General features: G+C 35.7%; 1 protein-coding gene across 2 annotated transcripts in view; it reads left to right on the plus strand.

The window, feature by feature from the left end:
* ARHGAP32 (Rho GTPase activating protein 32) overlaps positions 1-22060 on the plus strand; it is a 217963-nt gene that overhangs the window by 11473 nt on the left and 184430 nt on the right. For both annotated transcript variants that reach the window (XM_044919193.1, XM_044919194.1), the window contains exon 2: positions 6033-6141. In XM_044919193.1, the coding sequence (XP_044775128.1) occupies positions 6033-6141 (109 nt within the window). The remainder of the gene's footprint in view (positions 1-6032; positions 6142-22060) is intronic.

Genomic DNA, 22060 nt, shown 5'->3' on the forward strand with positions numbered 1-22060 from the left:
ATCTTTCAAAGAGTCAGCTTTCTATTTCACTGATTTTTTATTTAAACATTTTTTTTCTTCTTTCTACTTTCTTGGAACAATGTGCTATTCTTTTTCTAGCTTTTTGTAATAGAAGCTTAGAACATTTGTTTTCAACTTGCCTTATTTCCAGTAACATGCATTTAGAGGTCTGGAATTTGCTCTGTTTTAGTTGTATACCACACGTTTTAATCTGTTGTATTTTTATTATCATTCAGATAAAAATATTTTCTCATTTTCATTGTGATTTCATGTATTCAATTCATGAATTACTCAGAACTGTGTTTTGTTATTTCCGTACATTTGGGAGAATTTCTAGTTATCTTCCAGTAATTGATTTTTAGTGTAATTCTGTACTGGTCACAAAACACTTCATTCATGTTAAATTCTTTATATTTGTTGAGACCTACTTCATTGTCTAGATTATGTTCTCCTCCTTTCATGAGTGGTTTCTCTGTTGCATGTGATCCTATTTGATAGCATTTTAACCACAGTAGAACATCTTTCAGAATTGGAGTTAGTCCTCTCAAGTCCTGCCGCTGCTTTATCAACTAAGTTTATGTGATATTCAAAATCTTCTGTTGTCATTTCAACAATGTTAACAGAATCTTCACCAGGAGTAGATCCCATCTCAAGAAACCACTTTCTTTGCTCATCCATAAAAGCAACTCCTTATCCATGCAAGTTTTATAATGAGATTGCAGCAGTTCAGTCTTTAGGTTCTAGTTCTAATTCTAGTTTTCTTGTTCTTTCCACCACATCTGTAGTTACTTACTCCAGTCTTGAACCCCTCAAAGTCATCCATGAGGGTTAGAATAAACTTCTTCCAGTCTCCTGTTTATGTTGATATTTTGGCCTCTTCTAGTCAATCAGATGAACGTTCTTAATGGCATCTAGAATGTTGAATCCTTTCCAGGCAGAGTAGATTTAGTATAATTCCTAAGGCTCTTAGCATTTACAGAATGGTAAATGAGCACTGGCTTCAACTTAAAGTTACCAGCTGCATTAGCTCCTAACAAGAGAGCCAGCCTGTCCTTTAAATCTTTGAAGCCAGGCGTTGACCTCTGTTGAAATTCTAGATGGCATCTTCTAATTTAAGGCTGTTTTGTCTATATTGAAAATCTATTGTTTAGTGTAGCTACTGTCATTAATTATCCTAGCTAAATCTACTGGATAACTTGCTACAGCTTCTGCATCAGCACCTGCTCCTTCACTTTGCACTGTTATGGAGACGGCTGGCTGCTTTCCTTAAACTTCATGAATTAACTTCTGCTAGTTGCAACCTCTTCTGTAGCTTCCTCATCTCTCTCAGCCTTCACAGAATGGAAGGGAGTTAGGGCCTTGCTCTGGGTTAGGCTTTGGCTTTAAGGGAATGTTGTGGCTGGTTTGATCTTCTATCCAGACCACTAAAATATTCTCCCTATGAGTGATAAGGCTGTTTTGCTTTTTTATCATCCGTGTGTTTGCTTGAATAGGAAATGCAAGAATTTTTCCTTTGCATTCATAACTTGGCTATTTGGCATAAGAGACCTAGCTTTTGGCTTATCTTGGCTTTTGACACAACTTCCCCACTAAACTTAATAATGTCTAGCTTTGGATATAAAGTGAGAGGCATTTGAGGAAGAAAAGGGGTGCTTGGGTGGCTCAGACGGTTAAGTATCTGACTCTTGATTTTGGCTCAGTTCATGATCTCAGGGTTGTGAGATCGAGTCCCACATCTGGTTCTGTGCTGGGTGTGGAGCCTGCTTAAGATTCTCTCTCTCCCTTTCCCTCTGACCCTCCCCCTACTCTCCTCTTCTAAAAAAAAATTATGAAAATAAAGTGAGAGACATTTGACTCTTCTTTCACTTGAATACTTAGAGACTATTGTAGAGTTATTAGTTGGCCTCATATGTATATTGTTTTGTCTCAGAATAGGGAGGTATGAAGAGAGGGAGAGAGATGGGGGGAATGGCTGGTTGGTGGAGCAGTCAGAACACAATGGCCAGTTGGTGGGGGGGATCAGAAGAATGCCTTTATTAGGTTTGGTATCTTATGTAGCCATAGTTAGTGGCACCCTAAAACAATTATAATGATAAAATCAGAGAGAACAGATTACAGATTGCCATAACAAATACAATAGCAATGAAAAAGTTTGAATACTGGGAATTACTAAAATGTAACAAAGACATGAAGTGAGCAAATGCTGTTGGAAAAATGCTGCTGATAGACTTCTCAACACGGGGTTACAACAAACCTTCAATTTGTAAAAAATGCAGTATCTGTGAAGTGTAATAAAGTGAAGAGCAATGAAATGAGGTATGCCTGTGATAATTTTCCATGTCTTCCTCTTCCCAACCCCTGGCAACCACCAAATATACTTTTTGTCCCCCTGTGAATTTGACTCTTTTTGGACATTTTGTATATATGCAGTAATAAAATATATGGTCTTTTGTGTCTGACTTTCATGTAGCATGTTTTAACTATTCATTCTTGTGGTAGGATGAATCAGCATTTCATTCTTTCTGTTTTTATGGTTGAATAATATTTTTATTGTGTAGATTTTTGGTACGTTTTGTTTGTCCATTCTTCAGGTGATAAGCATTTTGGTTGTTTCTACTTTTTGGATATTATAAATAATACTGGTATGAATATTCATGTATAAATTCATGGTGGACATATGTTTTTATTTTTCTTGGTTAAATATTTAGGAATGGAACTGCAGAATTATATGGTATTTCTCTATTTAATATTTTGAGAAACTGCCAAACTATTTTCTTCCGTGGCTGTACCATTTAAATTCCTAACTGCAATGAATGAAGGTTCCAGTTGCTCCACATGTTTGCTAACTAGTCTGGTCCTTTTTTATAATTATTAATAATATATTTGAATTGAATTCTACCACCTTCATACTTATTTTTTAATTTGTCTTGTTCATTCTTTGTACCTTTATTCTTCCTTTCTCTGCTGTCTTCTGGGTTAATCAAGCATGTTTTGTTTTAAAAGATTTTCTCCTCTATCAGCTTTTTAGTTATACAGTTATTTACTTTTATTCTAGTAGTTACTGTAAAATTGCAACATATATCTGACTTACTGGATTCTTTTTGAAAATAGTGCTTATTTCATTTCCCGCCAATAGAGAACTACTATATTAATTGACTGCATATGTCTCTCCTACCCTTTGTGCTTTTTTATGTCTATTATAAAACTTACAGGATATTGTTTTTATTTTTATGTCAGTTTTTAAACCATTATTTACTTACATTTTCTCACTTTTTCCTTCAGTGTGCTTTTCATGAATTTCTGTAGTTTTGGGATCAGTTTCCTTCAGTCAAAAGAACTCTACTATTTCTTTTATTGTAGGTCTCTTGGTGGCAAATTTTTTCAGCTTTTGTTTGAAAATAACTTATTTTCCCTACTTTTTTTTTTTTTTAATTAAGTAGGCTCCATGCCAAGTGTGTGGAGCCCAGTGTGGGACCTGAACTCCTGACCCCGAGATCAAGACTGAGCTAATATCAAGAGTCAGACACTTAGCCAACTGAGCCACCCATACACCCCATTTTCCCTGCTTTTTTAATGGATGACTTGTTTTTTTTTTTTAAGATTTAATTATTTATTTGACACAGAGAGACATAGCGAGAGAGGGAACACAAGCAGGGGGAGTGGGAGAGGGAGAAGCAGGCTTTCTGCTGAGCAGGGAGCCCAATGCAGGGCTTGATCCCAGAACCCAGGGATGATGACCTGAGCTGAAGGCAGATGCTTAACGACTGAGCCACCCCAGTGCCCCTAGTGGATGACTTTTAATGAATGATTTTAGAAGATTCTAGGTTGGCAGTATTTTTTCTTCTTACTATGCTGAAGGTTTACTCCATTATCTTTTCATTTCCATTGAAATGTCCTCCTACATTGTTATTGTTGTGTCTTTGAAGTCAACTTGTCTTTTATTCTCTGGCTGCTTTTAAGAATTTCTTGTTTTTTAAGTAAATTTTGAGTATTTTAGTTAAGTTGTGAGTAAGATATACCTAATTTTTTTTTTATCCTGCTTGATGTATGTGGGACTTCTTGAATCTCTATTTTGATGACTTCTAGAAGTTTTGGAAACTTTTTAGCCATTATTTTTCAGATATTGCTGTTGTCTTGTTTTCTGTTTCATTATCTTCCTTGTCTCTGATTTGCTAATTTAGACATATCTGAGACCTTCTTAACCAAGTCTCATGTTTTGTGTATTTCTCTTTTTTCTTTGTGTGCTCCAGGGTGGATATTTTCTACTGAGCTGTCTTCTAGTTCACTAATTCTCTCTTTAGCCATGTCAGTTGTTCTATTAAACCCATCCAATGAGTTACTAATTTCAGATGCTGCATTTTTCAATTTTAGGATGAGCATTTGATTGTTTTTCAGATTCCAGTTGTCTCTTAAAATTCTTAATCTTTTCATTTAGTTTAAAAATTTTTTTATTGAACATATTAATCATAAATGTTTTTAGTGTTTGATTAAAAACTTGATAAAACTTGGTGAGAATTTAACTGATTTCTTCTTACCAGCTTGTCTCTCCTTGTTCCTGCTTTGCTCTAAACATTAATTCCTTGTGAACCAGCTCATCGTGGAGATTCCTGTCTTTCTTTAGAGTTTAGACTGTCTGGTTGCCTCAGTTTTCTGATGGATTCAAGAAAAGTTATGATTTCTTAGGCTGTCTTTCTTTTTGTCTTGTTTGGCTGGGAGTAGTGCTTTTTACAGCTTTCACTACATCATAAGCAGAAGGCAGAACTTCATCATAAGCATTTTAAAGTCCCTTTCTGATAATTTTAAAGTCTGAATCAAATGTGAGTCTCTGTTTTGACTTGCCCCCCAATTTTTGCTCATTTGTTTCTGTTTTTTAAAATTTATTTTTAATTTTTTTAAAGCCTGCCTTGTAATGTTTATTGGATACTAGATTGGATAAAATATTTGCAGAGGATCTGTAGAATATTATTTTCCTCTGAAGAGAGTTATTATTTTTTTCCTGGTACTTCTAATGCTATAAAGTCTTGGTTTTAGGATTTGTTAGAGTTCCTCTGTTGCTAGTTTGTCCTTACTCCTAAGGCTTGGCTCTTCTGGAGTTACAAGAGCCCAGGGTATCTTTTCTTTTTTCAATGCTCCTCCATCTTGACAGTGCTTGCTTGCCGACCTCCATCTCTACAGCATGACTGGACTGTTGAAATATCCTGTTGGCTCTTTAGTTGCCTATCAACTGTTTTTGTATAGGTTTCTCAGCACCTTGTCCTACGTACTTGTAGGCTTTGGAATTAGTTGATGGTTTCAGGGGGAATTTCCATGTTTATGGGTTCTTTGCTACATGTATTTTTAGGGGTCATTTTTCACCCTGAAGCCCCATCTGCTTTGGCAACTGTGACTTCCAACCTCTGCCAGCTTAGTCCAGTAAGACTACAATATTATGCTTGGGCTTTATTTCCCATTATTGATTTAGAAAATCTCTTATACGAAAGTAATAATTAAATGTGGAATTTGCTTCATGGGATCTCAGAGAATGTAGCCCCAGAACTCCTACTTGTATTGATTGCTTTCCTGTGCCTTTAGACAAGATGTTTCATATGTTTTGTTTAGCATTCATTGTTGTTCTCAAGAGCGCTAGTTCAGTACACTGCTACATAAATTGGTACCATATCCTGGAATTTTACTAATCCTGGAATTTTACTAATGCTTAGCACAGTTCCATTAATTTTGGTGGCTGTTGCAAATCTTTTCCAGGTTCCTACTGTGTTAAACAGATAAAATCAGTCTTATATAATAATTACCACAGACCATGAAGATTACGTAATTATTAACTTTACATTTATCTTTTGGAATAAAAGCGGGTGTTGGGTACATAGGAAAGATCTCTGAAAGCCAGAGTACAAATGGGGAATCAATACTAACCACTAAAGCTCTTAATTAAACTTCAAATCTGACATAATTTTCTATTTTTTGAATTACAGTCATTGGAAGGTTTTCATAGAATTGGGAGTTCTTACCATAGTCTCTCATGTTTTTATATCTAGGAAGATGAAGTCCTCAGTACATTCTGAAGAGGATGATTTTGTTCCAGAACTACATAGAAATGTTCACCCTCGAGAGCGGCCTGATTGGGAAGAAACACTTAGCACAATGGTAAATCAGTTTTATGCATATGTATATGTGTACATTTTACTTATATAAGAGAAGGAACTGATGAATCCTCATAAACATTTTTTATGTTGCTTCGTTAATTTATTCAGGAAATATCTATTGAGCAAATAATCTGTTCTAAGCAATGTTTTAAACTCTGTGGGCAGAGCCCTGAACAAAACACACAAATTTTCTGCCTTCGTGCAGCTTATATTTTAATGGGTTAGGTGGAGAAGGAAATAATTAAATATATAATATGTCAAATGATGGTTGGTGCTATTGTAGAAAATTAATGCAGAGTAGTGGGATTCCAGAGTGGTAGGATAGTGTGGAAAAGGATGGTTGCTAGCTTTATAATAGAGGGGCCACAGAAGGCCTCCGGGAGAAGGTAAAATTTGAGCAGAAGGAGGTGAGGGAGTGAGTAGTATGCTTATCTGGAAACATCATTTTAGGCATTGGAAGAACAAGTTAAAGGCTGTGGCGCACCATTAAAAAGTAAGCTGAAAGAAACACAAGTAGGACATGTGGCTGAAATTGAACAAGCCAGGGGAAAAGTAGAAGGAGATGAGGTCAGAGAGTGGTTTGGGTGGATGGAGAGCAGATCATGTAGTTTTTTGTGGTCCGTTATAAAGACTTTGGTTTCTTATACTGAGTGAAATGGGAAACCATTGGAGGATTTTTGGCTGAGAAGTGACATGATGTGGCTTAAAATTTTAAAGGAAGTCTCTGGTTTCTGTGAATAGGCTAAAAAGAGAGGCAAAAGAAGAAGTAAGACCAGTTAGAAGGTTATTATAATAGATGAACAGTAATGGTAGCTTGAACTGGAATGGTGGATATGGTGAAAAATGCTTAGATTCTGGAGAGAGTTCTACAGATATAGCCTACTGTTTTTGCTGATGAATGGGATGTTACAGAGTGAGCTAAAGAGGTGTCAAAGATGAATTTTAGTTTGTTGGCATGTTCAACCTGAAGAATGGAATTACATTTACTAAAATGCTGGAAAAGCAGTTTTTGTTGGGGGTTGGGTAGAAAAATCCTATGCAGTGTAGTTTTCCACACAACAGTTTGAGATACACATTTAATCCATTATAACTTTTTGCAGTTTGGGTCTGTCAATAGAACGGTGAAATTCCTTTTGTGAAGAATAAGATTTTACTTAATTGTAGTTAAGTTAATGTTTCTTATCATCAAAATTGAATGCAAATATTCATGTCACTGATGATCTGTAATGAGATTTTACATATTTCATTTTTGAAAGTGCCTTTTCACTCAGGTATTGCCAAATATGGACACCAGTTCGTGAGCGTGTGATTTTAATTGAGTCTGTTTGTCTCTTGGAAGGCATTTATAGAATTCTATTAGATTCTTCTCTTGATATTTACCTTTTAGCATAACATTATATTACAAACGTCCAATTAAAGGTGAGGTTGAAGCTTCTCAGTTGCAAAGTTAAATGGATTTTGCAGTGTGGAAATTTCCTCTGTACTGATGATCTGAAAAACCTTGCTGGAACTGTAGTTTGAGTTCAGAAAATATGTTCACTGCAAATTTTTGTGGTAATGGAGATCTCCTTGTTTTAATGTTTGATAGCTTGGAAAATATGTATGACAGCTCATGATTGTGATTCTAACATTTATCACAGTATGATAAGCTATGTTTTGCTTTTCAATTTTAGGTTAAGTTCATTAAGAAATAGCATCAAATCTGCAGCAAAAACTAATGATGAAAGCTATTTAGCATTCAGTAACTGAGGTTAAAAATAGGTCCAACTGAACTTTTTCTGTTTCACCCATATTTTTTACCAAAATTGGTATAAAGTATCTTAGTAGATTCCACTTCAGGTTGTACTGAATTAATGTTTGTTGAATTTATTTCAGAATATTGTCAGCTGTAGTTGTCCTAGGCAGACTATACATAGGGGCTAATTCTTCAGCCACTTTAAACTCAGCGTTGACTCCTCAGCAACGAAGCAGTATTGGTCACATTTGTTGACTCATCCAGAGTTAAGGAAAACCACTTGAAATCATTTGCCTCATTTTTAAATTGACTCTTGATTTTGCTCTCAATGCCCTCAAGTCTTCAAGCCTGTACTTACCGAAAGACTATTAGGCTTAAATCAGTTTGTTTTCTCTGGATTTCTTTGCTATAGTCATACATGATTTAATTGATTCACCATTAGTCAGTGGCTTTCCTTGCTCTGCTAACAAATGATCTACTTGGGCATTTACTTTGGATGCAGTCTTGTTTTTATTTTTGTGAAGAAGTTCTGTGTGATGGCTTACTCATTTACTCTGTTTTAGAGTTTTCTAACTTTTCAGGTTGTTGTTTTCCTGTGAGTTGAGAATACTGTGATGAGTGCATAGTTTGGTAATGTTTGATGTATATTCTTTCTTTCAGCACAGCTGTAGTGTCAGCACATAATAAACACAGTATTTTGCCATCTTATTTGATAACGAAACCCACATTCTCCTGTGCCTTAAAAACATGACATTCATAGTCCACTTATCTCTTCTTGGCTTATTTTTTACATGTTGTGTACAAATTGGTAATTTTAAGCACATGGTATGGTGATACATGTGGAACTTGCAGTGCTGTGGACTTGTAACTCCATAGTGCAGTTTATGGTGTGCTGAGCAGCAGTATGAATTGATGAGAGTGCCTCATAAGGTCTCTTGCATAGCTACTCAGCTCTGTCATTGTAACATGAAAGTAGCCATAGATAATACATAAATGAGCTTGGCTGTGTTTCAGTAACACTTTATTTATGGACACATATTTGAATTTTATGTAATTTTCACATGCCATTAGATAATCATCCTTCTTTTGATATTTTTCCCCCCAAACACTTAAAAATGTTAGCTTATGGGCTATACAAGAACAGGCATTGGACTGGGTTGGCCCAAGTTTTGGCCCCTGCCTTTTGTAATTGTAACTTAAGATGTAAGGCTTTCTGAAACCTTTCAGATAGAAAAATAAAATAAAATAAAAATAAAAATAGAACCAAATGGTTCTGTTTTACTTATCATAATATGTTGTTCATATCTATGTTTTAATACTTAATCTCATTCTAGTTAGTTATGGATGTATAACCTCAAAAACTGTGAGTTTTTGAGAAAGGATAAAAATAATCTTGTATTCATCTTATTGAAAGATAAAGTTTAAAGAGGATATAATCATGACTTTCATACAAATATAAAATGAACACATGCCAAGGATATTTATTTAACTCATTAATTAATGAAGGAACCAGTCAAGTGTTACAACTTGATTCAAAGGAGATTTGGTTCAAAGGAGAATTCAGAGTGCCTTACTGTTAGAGATTAATCATGCTAACATAGATGCAAATGGATGCAAAAACTGGCAAAACTGTTTAGTTCCACTAGACACCATTTGCATTTTTATGGATGGGAATTATTTGTACTATTAGTTTTCTGCAGGTTAACTTCTCTGCAGAGATGGAAAATAGCCTCAGCAAAGACAAGCCCCACACCTCTATCAGATCAATGAATCCCTGGAGGTGCTAGCATCCCATTGAAAACACAGCAGGAAGGGAAGAATGAAGGGAGGGAAATCGGAGAGGGAGACAAACCATGAGAGACTATGGTCTCTGAGAAACAAACTGAGGGTTCTAGAGGGGAGGGGGGTAGGGGGATGGGTTAGCCTGGTGATGGGTATTAAAGAGGGCACGTACTGAATGGAGGACTGGGTGTTAAACGCAAACAATCATGGAACACTACATCAAAAACTAATGATGTAATGTATGGTGATTAACATAAATAATAAAAAAAAGAGAAGATACTCAATAATCTGGCTCGCTGTTAGTGTGTGGAAACTCAACTGTTTTAATGATTTTGTATTCTGAAACTTTACTGAATTTGTTTATTAGTTCTGACAGACAGTGTTTTGTTGGAGTCTTTAGGGTTTTGTATATAATATGTCATCTAGAAATAGTTACAGTTTTACTTCTTCCTTTCTGATTTGGAGGCCTTTTATTTCTTTTTCTTGCTTAATTGCTCCCGGTAGGATTTCCAGTACCATTTTGAACAGACACAATGAGAGTGGGCATCCTTGTCTTCTTCCTGATCTTGGAGAAAAAGCTTTTAGCTTTTCATCATTGAGTGTGATATTAGCTGTGGGCTTGTCATATATGGCCCTTATGTTGAGGTACATTCCCTGTATATCATCCAGATTGAGAATTTTTATCATAAATCGATGTTGAATTTTGTCAGATGCTTTTTCTGCATCTATTGAGATGCTCATATGATTTTTATCCTTCATTTTGTTAATGTGGTGTATCATGTTGATTGATTTGTGGCTGTTGAACCATCCTTTGATCCCTGTATGAATCACATTTGACCATGGTGTATGATCCTTCTAATGTACAGTTGGATTCAGTTTGCTAAATATGGTTGAGGATTTTGCATCTATATTCATCAGGGATGTTGTCCCATAACTTACTTTTTAAAGATTTTATTTATTTATTTATTTTAGAGTGTGTTTGTGGGGAAGAGGCAAAGGGAGAAGGAGACAGAGAATCTCAAGCGGACTCCACACTGAGTGAGGAGCCTGAGGCAGGGCTCGATCTCATGACCCTGAGATCATGACCTGAGCTGAAAAGATGATTAACCGACTGAGCCATCCAGGTGCCCCTGTAATTTACTTTTCTTGTAGTGTCCTTGTCTGCTTTTGACATCAAGGTAATGCTGGCCTTGTATAATCAGTATGAAAGTGTTCCCTCTTATTTTTTGGAAGAGTTTAAGAAGGGTTTGTATTAGTTCTACTTTAAATGTTTGGTAGAATGCACTAGTGAAGCTGTCTGATCCTAGATTTTTATTTGTTGGGAGGTTTTTGATTACTGATTCACTCTCCTTACTAATAATTGATCTGTTCTAAATCATTTTAAAATTAAAACAACAACAAACCCTACAGTAGTACCCTATCCTTTTGTGATTTATAGTTTACTTATTACTCTTCATAAATTTCTAACTAAATAGCTATAATATAAGCATTATAAAAAATCTAATAAAAACTATAGTTTTTTCTTAATTATTAAGTGAAATACTTATTTGCAACTATTTAGCAGTGAAATAATTTAGTGAAAAGTTAGGTTCTTAAAAAGATAAGGTAAAAAACCTGAAGAGATAATCTTTAACCAGTTCTGATTTTTTTTTTTTAAAGATTTTTTTTTTTTTTTATTTGAGAGAGAATGAGAGAGCACAGAGAGGGGGCAGGGAGGGCGGGCTCCCTGCCGAGCAGGGAGCCCGATGCGGGACTCAATCCCGGGACTCCAGGATCATGACCTGAGCCGAAGGCAGTCGCTCAACCAACTGAGACACCTAGGCGCCCCCAGTTCTGAATATTTTAACTAAAACCACCTTACATCATACTTCTTAGTGTTTTATTGTGTATTTTATTTTTAGTATTGATTATATAGTAATCTCAGAATGGATCCTGTTAATTCTCAAGGATTTTTTGGGGGAACAGTTTCTCACTTGAGTTGTTTTTTTTTTTTTTTACCATTAAAATCAGCATGTTCAAGGCTAATGGCTAAAACAGGTCATGTTGTATGTAGTAAAGAAGTTGTTACTGACAAAATAGAATGTATGGTCCTTGGTCAAAATGCTCATAGATGCTAACAACCATAGCCCTGAAAATTAAAAGAAGTTATAAATGCTGAATTTCCAACATATCAAAAATTTTACAGAGGAAGATAACAAGTTAATGCTCAATGTTGTTAACATGTATGTGTGCCTCAGCACATGCCCTCTCCTTTTCCTTTCTCATAAACAGACACGTGTGTGTTTGGCTCGTGTGTGCACATGTGTGCTCTCTCCCACACACGCATACTTTCTCACACACATGTAATCGCAGCCACAATCACTCCTGAAGGGTTGGCTGGCTCTTTTCCTCTGCCTTTCTTCTTCCCACCTGCTAAATGCAGGCATATACAGGGGGTCTGTATTTTGTTTATTTATGCTTGTTTCTTCCCACTTCTTTACTGTTCCTGCAGATCGGACTGTCATCTCTATACAGATGACTTCCATGTCCGTATCTCTAGCTCTGTAAGAATTCATTCCCCACTGGAAGATCCTATAGAAACTGTGACCTATGGAGGTTCACTAAATCTCAGCTTTCCTCTTCCCAGAAATGAGTTACTTCCTTTTAACTTGATGGTTTATGTTAATAATACTAACTTCATTCCAGTCACTCAGGTCAGAATCCTTGCATTTGTTATACATCATTTTGCTCCAGTTATATGGCCTCCTCACTCTTTCTCAAATATGCCAAGTATTCTACCACTTCAGGGCCTTTGTATTTATGTTCTCTTCTCCTGGGGAGTGCATGATCTGGAAACCTTGCTCTGCTCCTTCCTTCTGGTCTCTTCAAATGTTACAGTTAAGTGCTGCCTTTACTCACTCTCTTAGAGTTAATAATAGCCCTGCCTTCCTCTCTGCCTTTTTTACGGGGCTTTAATTTTCTCCATAGTACTTGCAAATGTAATTTGTATCATTATTATCTTTCTTTTCCATTCGATTATAAGCTCCTTGAATATAGGGACTTTGTCGCTTCTGTTTACTGTTTCATCCCCTGTGCCTGGCATAATAAATTCTTACTAATATTTTTTTTTGAATGAATGATACTGTCATTCTCTGGACAAATAGAAACACTTGTTTTTCCTTGAAAATGCCCTGAATTTTTCTGTTTTATTATCCTATCTTTATTACCTGCTTTATTATTTATTAGATGTTAATATGAATTTTCTTCTTTCTTTTCTATTCTCTCTTTCTCTTCTCTCCTTTCTTTTTTTAAGATAAAAGCGAGACCATTGGTACATTTTTCTTAGACTTTTCAAAAGTACCCTTTGTACTGGACCATTTCCCCCGTCTGTTGCCTACTTTCTAAAGAGGAACGAGGATTGATTAAAACAGCTGGATTATTTCCTCCTGAATAATCTTGAGGAAGAGGTAATTTTGGAGGAGGTGTGTATTTTGTTTATTGCTCCTTTATTAATAGTTGTCCACTCTGTTTGGTACTTAGACTGGTTCCTTTTACCCAGTTGAGCTATAAAAACCCTACAGTTTGAATAAAAGAAATAAGTCTTTGCAAATGTTCTTTAAATGAATGTCTTTAGTTCTTTTATTACTGCATGATATTTAACAGTGCATTTTTGACTTTTGGGTGAATTTTAGTTATAACTCAGAGAAACTGAAGGTGTTTATCATTTCACAGTCTTTAAAAACTGAATGTTTTGTTTAGTTTTCCTTTCTGAATAATCACAAATGCAACCATTGATTAATATGCAAAGCGCAGGTTTTGAATTCCTGCCAAATATATTCAGAACTCTTCAATAAACAACTCCAAGCCCACCCCATTCCATGGTGCATCCTTTTCTGGCTGAAGATTGTGGGAATTCTCTGGCATGAATCAAAGTGGCATTTATTATTGAAGATAATTAATGTACTGCTGAGAGTTCTGAGATATGTATTAGGTGAGCCATATGAAATTGTTAGTTTTATAGGTTAAACAAGCTCAAAATTGGCAGTTTTATAAGGTTAAGCCCAAAATCTTTTGTACTGTTGAACTGATCTCAAACCGAGTATTTTATTGTTAATTATTAAACTGAAAACTACGGTTGACCTTGGACAACACGGGTTTGAACTGCGCAGATCCACTTCTGTGTGCATTTTCTTGGATAAATACCTGGTACTGTAAATATATTTTCTCTTCCCTATGATTTTCTTAATAATATTTTCCCCTAGCTTCCTTTATTGTAAGAATACAGTATATAATACATATAACATGCAAAATATTGACAATTTATGTTATTGTTAAGGCTTCTGGTCAGTAGTAGGCTCTTAGTAGTTAAATTTTTGGGGAGTCAAAAGTTATACTCAATTTTTAATTGTGCAAGGGGTCAGAGTCCTTAACTCCTGTGTTGTTTAAGGGTCAGTTGTACATTCTAAATATTGTGCTATTTAAGGCATTTAGTGATCTGGATGTTACTTTTACTGAGAGAATTTGTTATATAGCTTTTCATAAAATTTTTTTAACTTAGGAAACATTCAGGGAGAAAGTACATGAAACGTGCAGTTGGAGGAGTAATGATTCTTATAGATCTCAACTAGAGTGTCATGGATAGTCTAGAATCTTGCTATTTCTTTCTTTAATAGAAGTTTCCCAATGAGGTGTCTCCCTCATTTGTGGTTCTTTCTTCCCTTCTACTATTCTTTTGTTCATACCTTTCCTTATTTCAGAAAGAACTTGTATTTTATGTTTTATAATATATATTTAAATATTACATGCAAATTTTTATTAGTAGATCTGGTGTACAAAATTCAAATGTAGAAACAGATCAATATCATTTTCTAGCAGCACTGAAGACTAGCAATAATTTACCAGAACAAAGTCTCTATAAAGGTAATAGTATACTGTTTTTAGATTTTCCTAAGAACCTTAATAGAAAATATCTGATAAATTTATTTACAACATTGGAACCCTGTATTTTCAGCAAATAAAATACTCGCTGAATAAGGAGGATTATCTTTAATGATTGGGACAGATGGGAGTGATGAAAGAAAGAATGAATCTCCATTATAGAGAAGTATATATTTCAGAATATTTAACAATTTTGCTCATATGTCATTGTTTTTATTTTTATGTTGATTTACCAGATGTTGCCTGCTGGAGGATTTGTGATTATTATAGTAATGGATCTTGCTGATAACTTTTCCTAAATTATTTTAAATGTTCCCTGAATAATTTTTTTCTTGCTCTTAATTGGTTTTCTCTGAAGAGACGTTATTTTGTAGTGGAATTGAACTTTAAGGCAACTTCTTCATTGTGAAGGAATTAATTTTATAATCACTTTTTAAAATCATAGGGTTTTTTTTTTTTTTGCTTTAGTAATCTCACCCGGTTGTTCCCTTTCAAAATAGAAAATTAAATAGGAATAATTATATAGTTTACTCCTGGATCTTATTTGATGGTTATTTGTATGCTTTGGGAGTTATCCTTGTACTTAAATCTACCTGCCTCCTTTGGTTCCAAGGTCTTTTTAGCACTTGCACGTTAGAAGTTCAGTTCTGGATACTATGTTGGAGGAAATAAGTGAAGAAAATTATTTAATATTAAGGGTATTTTGTTGTATCAAAATTCTTTTGAAAATATTCACACAGATAACTCAGTTAATTTAATTTCTTGGTAATATACTTACTCTTTAAGAATTGGGGCACCTGGGTGGCTTAGTTGGTTAAGCGTCCAACTCTTGATTTCGGCTCAGGTTGTGATCTCAGGGTTGTGAGATTGAGCCTCAACTCAGGCTCCGCAAGCCTGCTTAACATTTTCTCTCTCCCTCTCCCCCTCCCTCCACTCTCTCCCTCTCTCAAAAAAAAAAGTCATTTTAGTGATATTGTTGTTCAACATAATATATGGTAGATTTAACAGATTTAGCTTTTCCATGGTATTGGGATAATTATTATTACATTTCCCCTTATTGTCTCTTGTTCCTTTGTAAGAAAGGAATAATACTTAGACCAATTAAAATTTAATAGCTTCTATAAACATTTTTCATTTCAGAGATTTGTTCCACGTGTGTCTTGTGGTGAAACTATGGTTGAATGGACACTGGCAGTCCTATTTGCTTTTCTTGACAGAATGGATTTCATATTCAAATCTTGGTTTTTCAGTTATGTAGATTGTAATGCGTATGTATATGTATAGATCTTCCTTGACTTATGATGGGGTCACGTCCTGATAAACCAACTGTACGTTGAAAATACTTTAAGTTGAAAATGCATTTTTTTGGGAAAATGCATTTGATACATCTAACCTACTGAACGTTATAGCTTAGCCTAGTCTATCTTAAATGTGCTCAGAATACTTACATTAGCCTACAGTTGGGCAAAATTATTTAACACAAAGCCTGTTTTATAATAAAGTGTTGGTATCTCAATGAATTTATTGTATATTTTACTGAAAGTGAAAGCCGGAATGGTTGTATGGGTACAGAACCATTGCTTACCCTCACGATCCTGTTGTTGACTAGGAGCTATGGCTCACTGCTGCTGCCCAGTATCAGTAGAAAGTATGGTACTATATATCGCTAGCCCAGGAAAAAGTCAAAAATCAAAACTTAAAGTGTAGTTTCTACTGAATGTGCATTCCTTTTGTACCATTGTAAAGTCAAAAAGTCGTAAGTAAAACCATTTTAAGTCGGAGACTATCTGTATATGCATACAGTTCTACCAACATAGGGATAGCTCCTACAGTTTTTTTTTTTCCCATTTAAGAGGCCAAATATTTTTCCCTTTACTACTCTTTTTTAAGCAGAAGTGTTATTTTCAACATCATTTTGATGAAATGTTATTTATAACATTAGTCTAAAGCTGTTGTGCCTTCCCTCAAATTCTGAATACAAGTAATAAAAAGAATATAATAAATAAAATTTGAGCCTGCTAAAGGAAAAAAGTGAAGAGTGGCAGAAAGTTACCATTTTTTCCCCTGAATTATTTTTACATGCTTTTCCCTAGCCTTGTACATAAAGAAGATTGTGATCTAGGCTTCCTTTCCCCTCACATATGTTGTATTGGGATTTTTTGTTCTTTGAAGAAAAGGACATTCTGGGGTCATTTTGATAACAATTTATTCTTATGCTGATTGCATTTTGATGTCCTTTGTGAATGCTTATTTGGTGATACTGTTGATTTTCTATAGCAATTTCAGATCTACCTTTGTTGTTCTTAAGTATTAACTACTCATTTTGAATAGTTTGCTTTTATGCCCAGTAGAGATTTAGTATTACAATCTTGCTTATTCAGATGATTAGGAATGTGCATGTATGTGTATGTGCCTCTGTGTTAATATGGATGTTATTTGTCTACCTTGTGAAAATGAGATTTTCTATAAAATCACTCATATTACAAAATACTGGAATTATATATAAATACAATGATATCTTCATTATTTAGTAAGGAATATTATGAAGCTGGGTTTGGGATTTCCTGCCCTTCTGCTTTTTTCTCTATTGTAGGAGGCAAATCCCTGCAAACTACATTTCCTAGGCTCTCTTACCAGCAGGCTTCTGGGTGGGTTTGGCCAGTTGGAGGCACTGATAGAAGACTGGAGGGCAGGAAAAGGGGAGAAGACCAGTTATTTCTCCTTCTTTTTCTGCTTTGAGATGCATCTCCACCGTGGTTCTAGCTCCTACCACATTAACTCATGACTTAGCTCAGTGATCAAAAAATCCATTTTATTACTAGAACATGGGTATATCTCATCATAAATATGTTTTTACTCTTGTTCTTTTCTAAATTGCCTGTAAATGTGAATACCTACTTTTGTCTATTGGAATTATATTGAATATCTAATCTCATTTAGTTATAATGGGTTGTTATGCATTTGCATATGGTTGCTGTAAGGTAGGTAACATGCAGAGGTGGAAGAAGGTAGCTAGCTCGCTTTCTCTCTTTCCCTCTCTCTTTTTCTCAGTAAAGCTTTCTTCCTTTAAAAAACAAAAAAACATGCATATATAGAAAATGTGGAAATATGAGAAAAAAAGAGCAACTCACCCATAATTCCATTTCCCACACTGGTGAGATTATTTTGGTATATTTCCTTTGTGTCTTCTTACAATGCAAAGAGTTTCTAATTTAACATCCATATAAACACGATTTTCTTCTACAGATTTCTCCAAATTGCTGCTTTCAAAGAATATTGCTTTGTTAATATATTCTCTTTTCCCCATCATGTCTGGGAATATAATTTTATACTTGTAAACAATATATAGTTTTGTATCTTTTTTTTCCCCTTGAACATATGCATTCTGCCTTATTATTAAGGTGCTGCAGTGAAGGGAAAACTGGGTATTCCCCATTGTACATTATGGAAAGTGTCATAGGTAAAGGAGTTGGCTGGTTCACTGGAAGGAAGAGATCTGGCTGGTGGACATAGTGTAGGGACACCTGTGAAAGGGGAATAAAAATATTGCCATTGAGAAGGAAAGGAATTAAGTTTTCTTCTTTGTAGGGGAAATGAGTGAGGGTCATTTTTTTAAAAAGATATTATTTATTAGAGAGAGAGCATGCGAGCACAAGTGGGGGGTAGAGGCAGAGGAAGAGGGAGAAACAGATTCCCTTCTGAGCACGGAGCCTGACACAAGGGTCAATCCCAGAGCCCTGAGACCATGACCTGAGCCAGAACTGTGAGACCATGATCTGAGCCGAAGGCAGGTGCTAACCGACTGAGCCACCCAGGTGCCCGGAATGAGGGTCTTGAGAGCTGCAAAATGGGTATGGAACAGTTTGTGGCATGCACACTGAAGTATGGGTTGCAAGGGAGAAAGGGGAGATGGCTGTTAAACTGAATCAGATCTGTGTACCTCCCACTGGCTACCAACCCCACCTGCAGAAATTGCACTTTCTTCCAGGGCTTCGCTTCACATGAGCAGCATACTCCTGTGAGTTTCAGCAGCTGTCTTGGGAGAGTACTGAAGTCAGCACATTCAGTGGAGACTGGGAGTGCTGGAAAGCAAAAAAAGCTCCTGGGGCTTTGCATCACAGTCCTGGGAAGAGAGAGGGAGAGTTTTATTTTTTTAAAAGATTTTATTTATCTATTTGAGACAGAGAGAGCATGCGAGCCGGGGGGAGGAACAGAGGGAGAGAGAAAAGCAGATTCCCTGCTGAGCAAGGAGCTCTCCTGTGGGGCTCATTCCCACCACCCTGAGATCATGACCTGAGCCAAAGGCAGTTGCTTAGCTGACTGAGCCACCCAGGCGCCCCAAGAGAGAGAGTTTTAATTGCGTGAGAGGTAAAGGAGCACTTAAAGCCTGGATCATTTAGGAATTTTTAGGGTCTTAAATATCCACATTATTAGTATTCGTTTTCTATTGCTGTGTGAGAAATTATGACAAATGTAGGGACTTAAAACAATACTCATTTGTTGTCTTACAGTTCTGTAGGTCACAAGTTTGGGCAAGCTGAACTGGGTTTTCTGCTCAGGGTCTTGTAAGGCAGAAATCAAGGTGTTGCCTGGCTTGGGCTCTCATCTGAAGACTGAAGAATCTGCTTTCTACCTCATTTAGGTTGTGGGCAGAATTGTTCTAGTTCCTGGGTCTGAGGTCCTAGTTTCCTTGTTGCCTGTCAGCGGGGGGCTGTTTTCTACTATTAGAGGCTGCCTGAATTCCTTCTCGCTTGGACACTTCAGGCTTCAAAGCCAGCAGCAGCACCTCAAATCCTTATCATGCTTTAAATCTTCCTGGTTTTCCCTTTTGCTACCAGCTGGAGAAAACTGCTTTTGAAGTGCTTTTTTGATTAGATTAGGCCAGACAATTATTTTAAGATCAGCTGACCTGGGACTTGAATTACACCCAAAAATCTCTTCCTATCATGACCTAGCTTCATGTTTGAATAACCAGGAGGTAGGAATCTTGGCAGGAGTTTGGGGGAAGGGTCCTTCTTTAGAATGTTGCTTACCACAGTGTTGCATAGTTTTTCTGTTATATATGCTTTATGGTATAGTTAACTCCTGTGATAACCTTAGTTGGTGGAAATTACAAATGTTCTAGGAGATTTAAAACCACTAATAATTTATAAAACTATACATTTTTTTATGATTGGGAGAGATTTATGTATACCATGTGTTGTAATTGGTATTAAGTGAAAACTCTTAATATAAAAGAAATTTAAGGACTAAATAATACCCTATAATATAGAAGGTATTGTTTGATGTTTCATTAATTATTAGGACCTTGAATTTGCTTTATATTTTTCACTTTGATGAATATCTTTATGATGAATTTGTCTTTTCTTTTTACTATTGTCTTATGGGGAACTAACTTATCTAAAGAGTATGAAGATCCCACATTACTTATCAGAAGTTTTGTTAATTCATATTCTAAGCAGTGATGTTTAGTATCTTTTGTGCCATATCTTTTCAGTCTTAAAAATTTTTAGTCTTGGGGCGCCTGGGTGGCTCAGTTGGTTAAGCGACTGCCTTCGGCTCGGGTCATGATCCTGGAGTCCCGGGATCGAGTCCCGCATTGGGCTCCCTGCTCAGCAGGGGGTCTGCTTCTCCCTCTGCCCTCTTCCCTCTCGTGCTCTCTGTCTCTCATTCTCTCTGTCTCAAATAAATAAATAAAATCTTAAAAAAAAAATTTTTTTAGTCTTTCATATTTTGATAGAAGAAAAGCTGTTTCTCATAATTTTTCATTTAAAAAATCAGTTGTCCACCTTTTTTCTTCCATATGCCTATATTAAATGTAGCAGGTTTTGTAATAAAGATTCAGTTTAAATACTGTGACTAGTGCACTATGGCATGTTGTTTCTTCTTTATTGGTTTCAGTTTCCTCTGCTGTGGAATGGCTGAATGAGATTTCTTTCAATGCTCTGATTGTATGTTAAATACCTTTTCATACCCTATTTTTTTCCTTAGTTAAAAATCTGTAATACCTGTTAGCATTCTGCTGGTATCTGTTAAGATGGTCTTTATAGACTTCGGGAGAAGATAGTCACACACATAGATTCAACAAAAGGGGAGAAGATAGTCACACACATAGATTCAACAACGTTGTGTTGGGGCTGACTTTAGAAGTAGCTAGCTTTATGGTTCTATATCAGAACACCGTGTGTTACACTACTGTTAAATCACTTCAGTTACAACCCAGTCATGGGAGAGCTTTACTTGGATTTGAGATCAGGGTAATAGCCATTTGGAAGATTCTTTGAAGATCTGTACCAGTGGCAGGAATGGTGGAATATTTTTCTGGGTTATGGAGAAGTAAAGCAGAGGATAAAGCATTGCCAGTTCCTATTTTTGTATGTTTTCATTATCAAATAATGTTTTCCTAAAATGGATGAAATGTTCCCTTATGTGGTTTAACTGGTTCAGATTATGGAGAAACAAGTACTGACTGTCCTTGTTATGGATGCCACATTTTTTCAGGCTGTGTTAGCTTTTTACCAGTGAAGATACACTGTGGCTTATAGTTAGCTTGTGGTCAAGTACAGTCCTTAGATCTTGTTACATGAATTCTTGTCAAACAGACAAGAGCATTCACACCCCCCCCCAGTCATACTTATGAAATTGAGTTTTGAAAATAATTTCAGGGCTTTAAATTTTTGTTCTTGATGAACTTTATAGTAATTTGAGTTTGTCTTTGCAGCGTGTTAAAATAAAATCTCTTCAACTTCTGTCACTCAGAGTGTTAGTATCCCTTCTAGGTTTCTTCTGTCTATAAATTTGATGAATATGTCATATGTTTTCATTTATCTTTTATAAAAATCTTGAGAAATTTAGGAATAAAAAAAAGCCCTGTGATCTGCTGCCTTCTTCCTGTCTCATAGTGATTTGCCATATAATTGACATTTAACAATATTTGAGTTTTAAACCAGCTCCAAATTGGTCTAACCGTATTAATACTGAGTTACCATTTTAAAATTCTATCCATGGGTATATCACAGAAGACTCAGCTACATGCTGGCTGTAGTTAAGTTCTGGTGTACCTTCTGCATTTGCCTGTTCGATCATTCTAGCAGCCTTAGTCAGAACCCCCCACCACCAAAAAAGGGGAAAATGGTAAGGGCTTCTACTTAATTTCCTTGATTTATATTTGTATCTCTTATGCTGAATTCACCTAAGTTTTTAATGACTTAGATTTTTAATGACATTAGCAATTACTTATTCGCTTTCATCTTCTACTTTTAATAGTTTCAAAAGAATAATGCAAATATTACTGAAAATATGTTGTTTCCCTTTATCTCTAGGAGGATATATCCTATTTGAGATCTATTACTTTGCATTACTGCCATTTGAAGTAATTATAATAATAGATTTTCTGTTATTAAGCCATTCTTGTATTCCTGAAATAAATTCAAACCCAAAACATTGAGTTTCTTTCCAGGTGGTTCTCTTGCATTCCTGGGATCTA

This window comes from Neomonachus schauinslandi, chromosome 11 (genome assembly GCF_002201575.2).
Source record: "Neomonachus schauinslandi chromosome 11, ASM220157v2, whole genome shotgun sequence".
Lineage (NCBI taxonomy): Eukaryota > Metazoa > Chordata > Mammalia > Carnivora > Phocidae > Neomonachus > Neomonachus schauinslandi.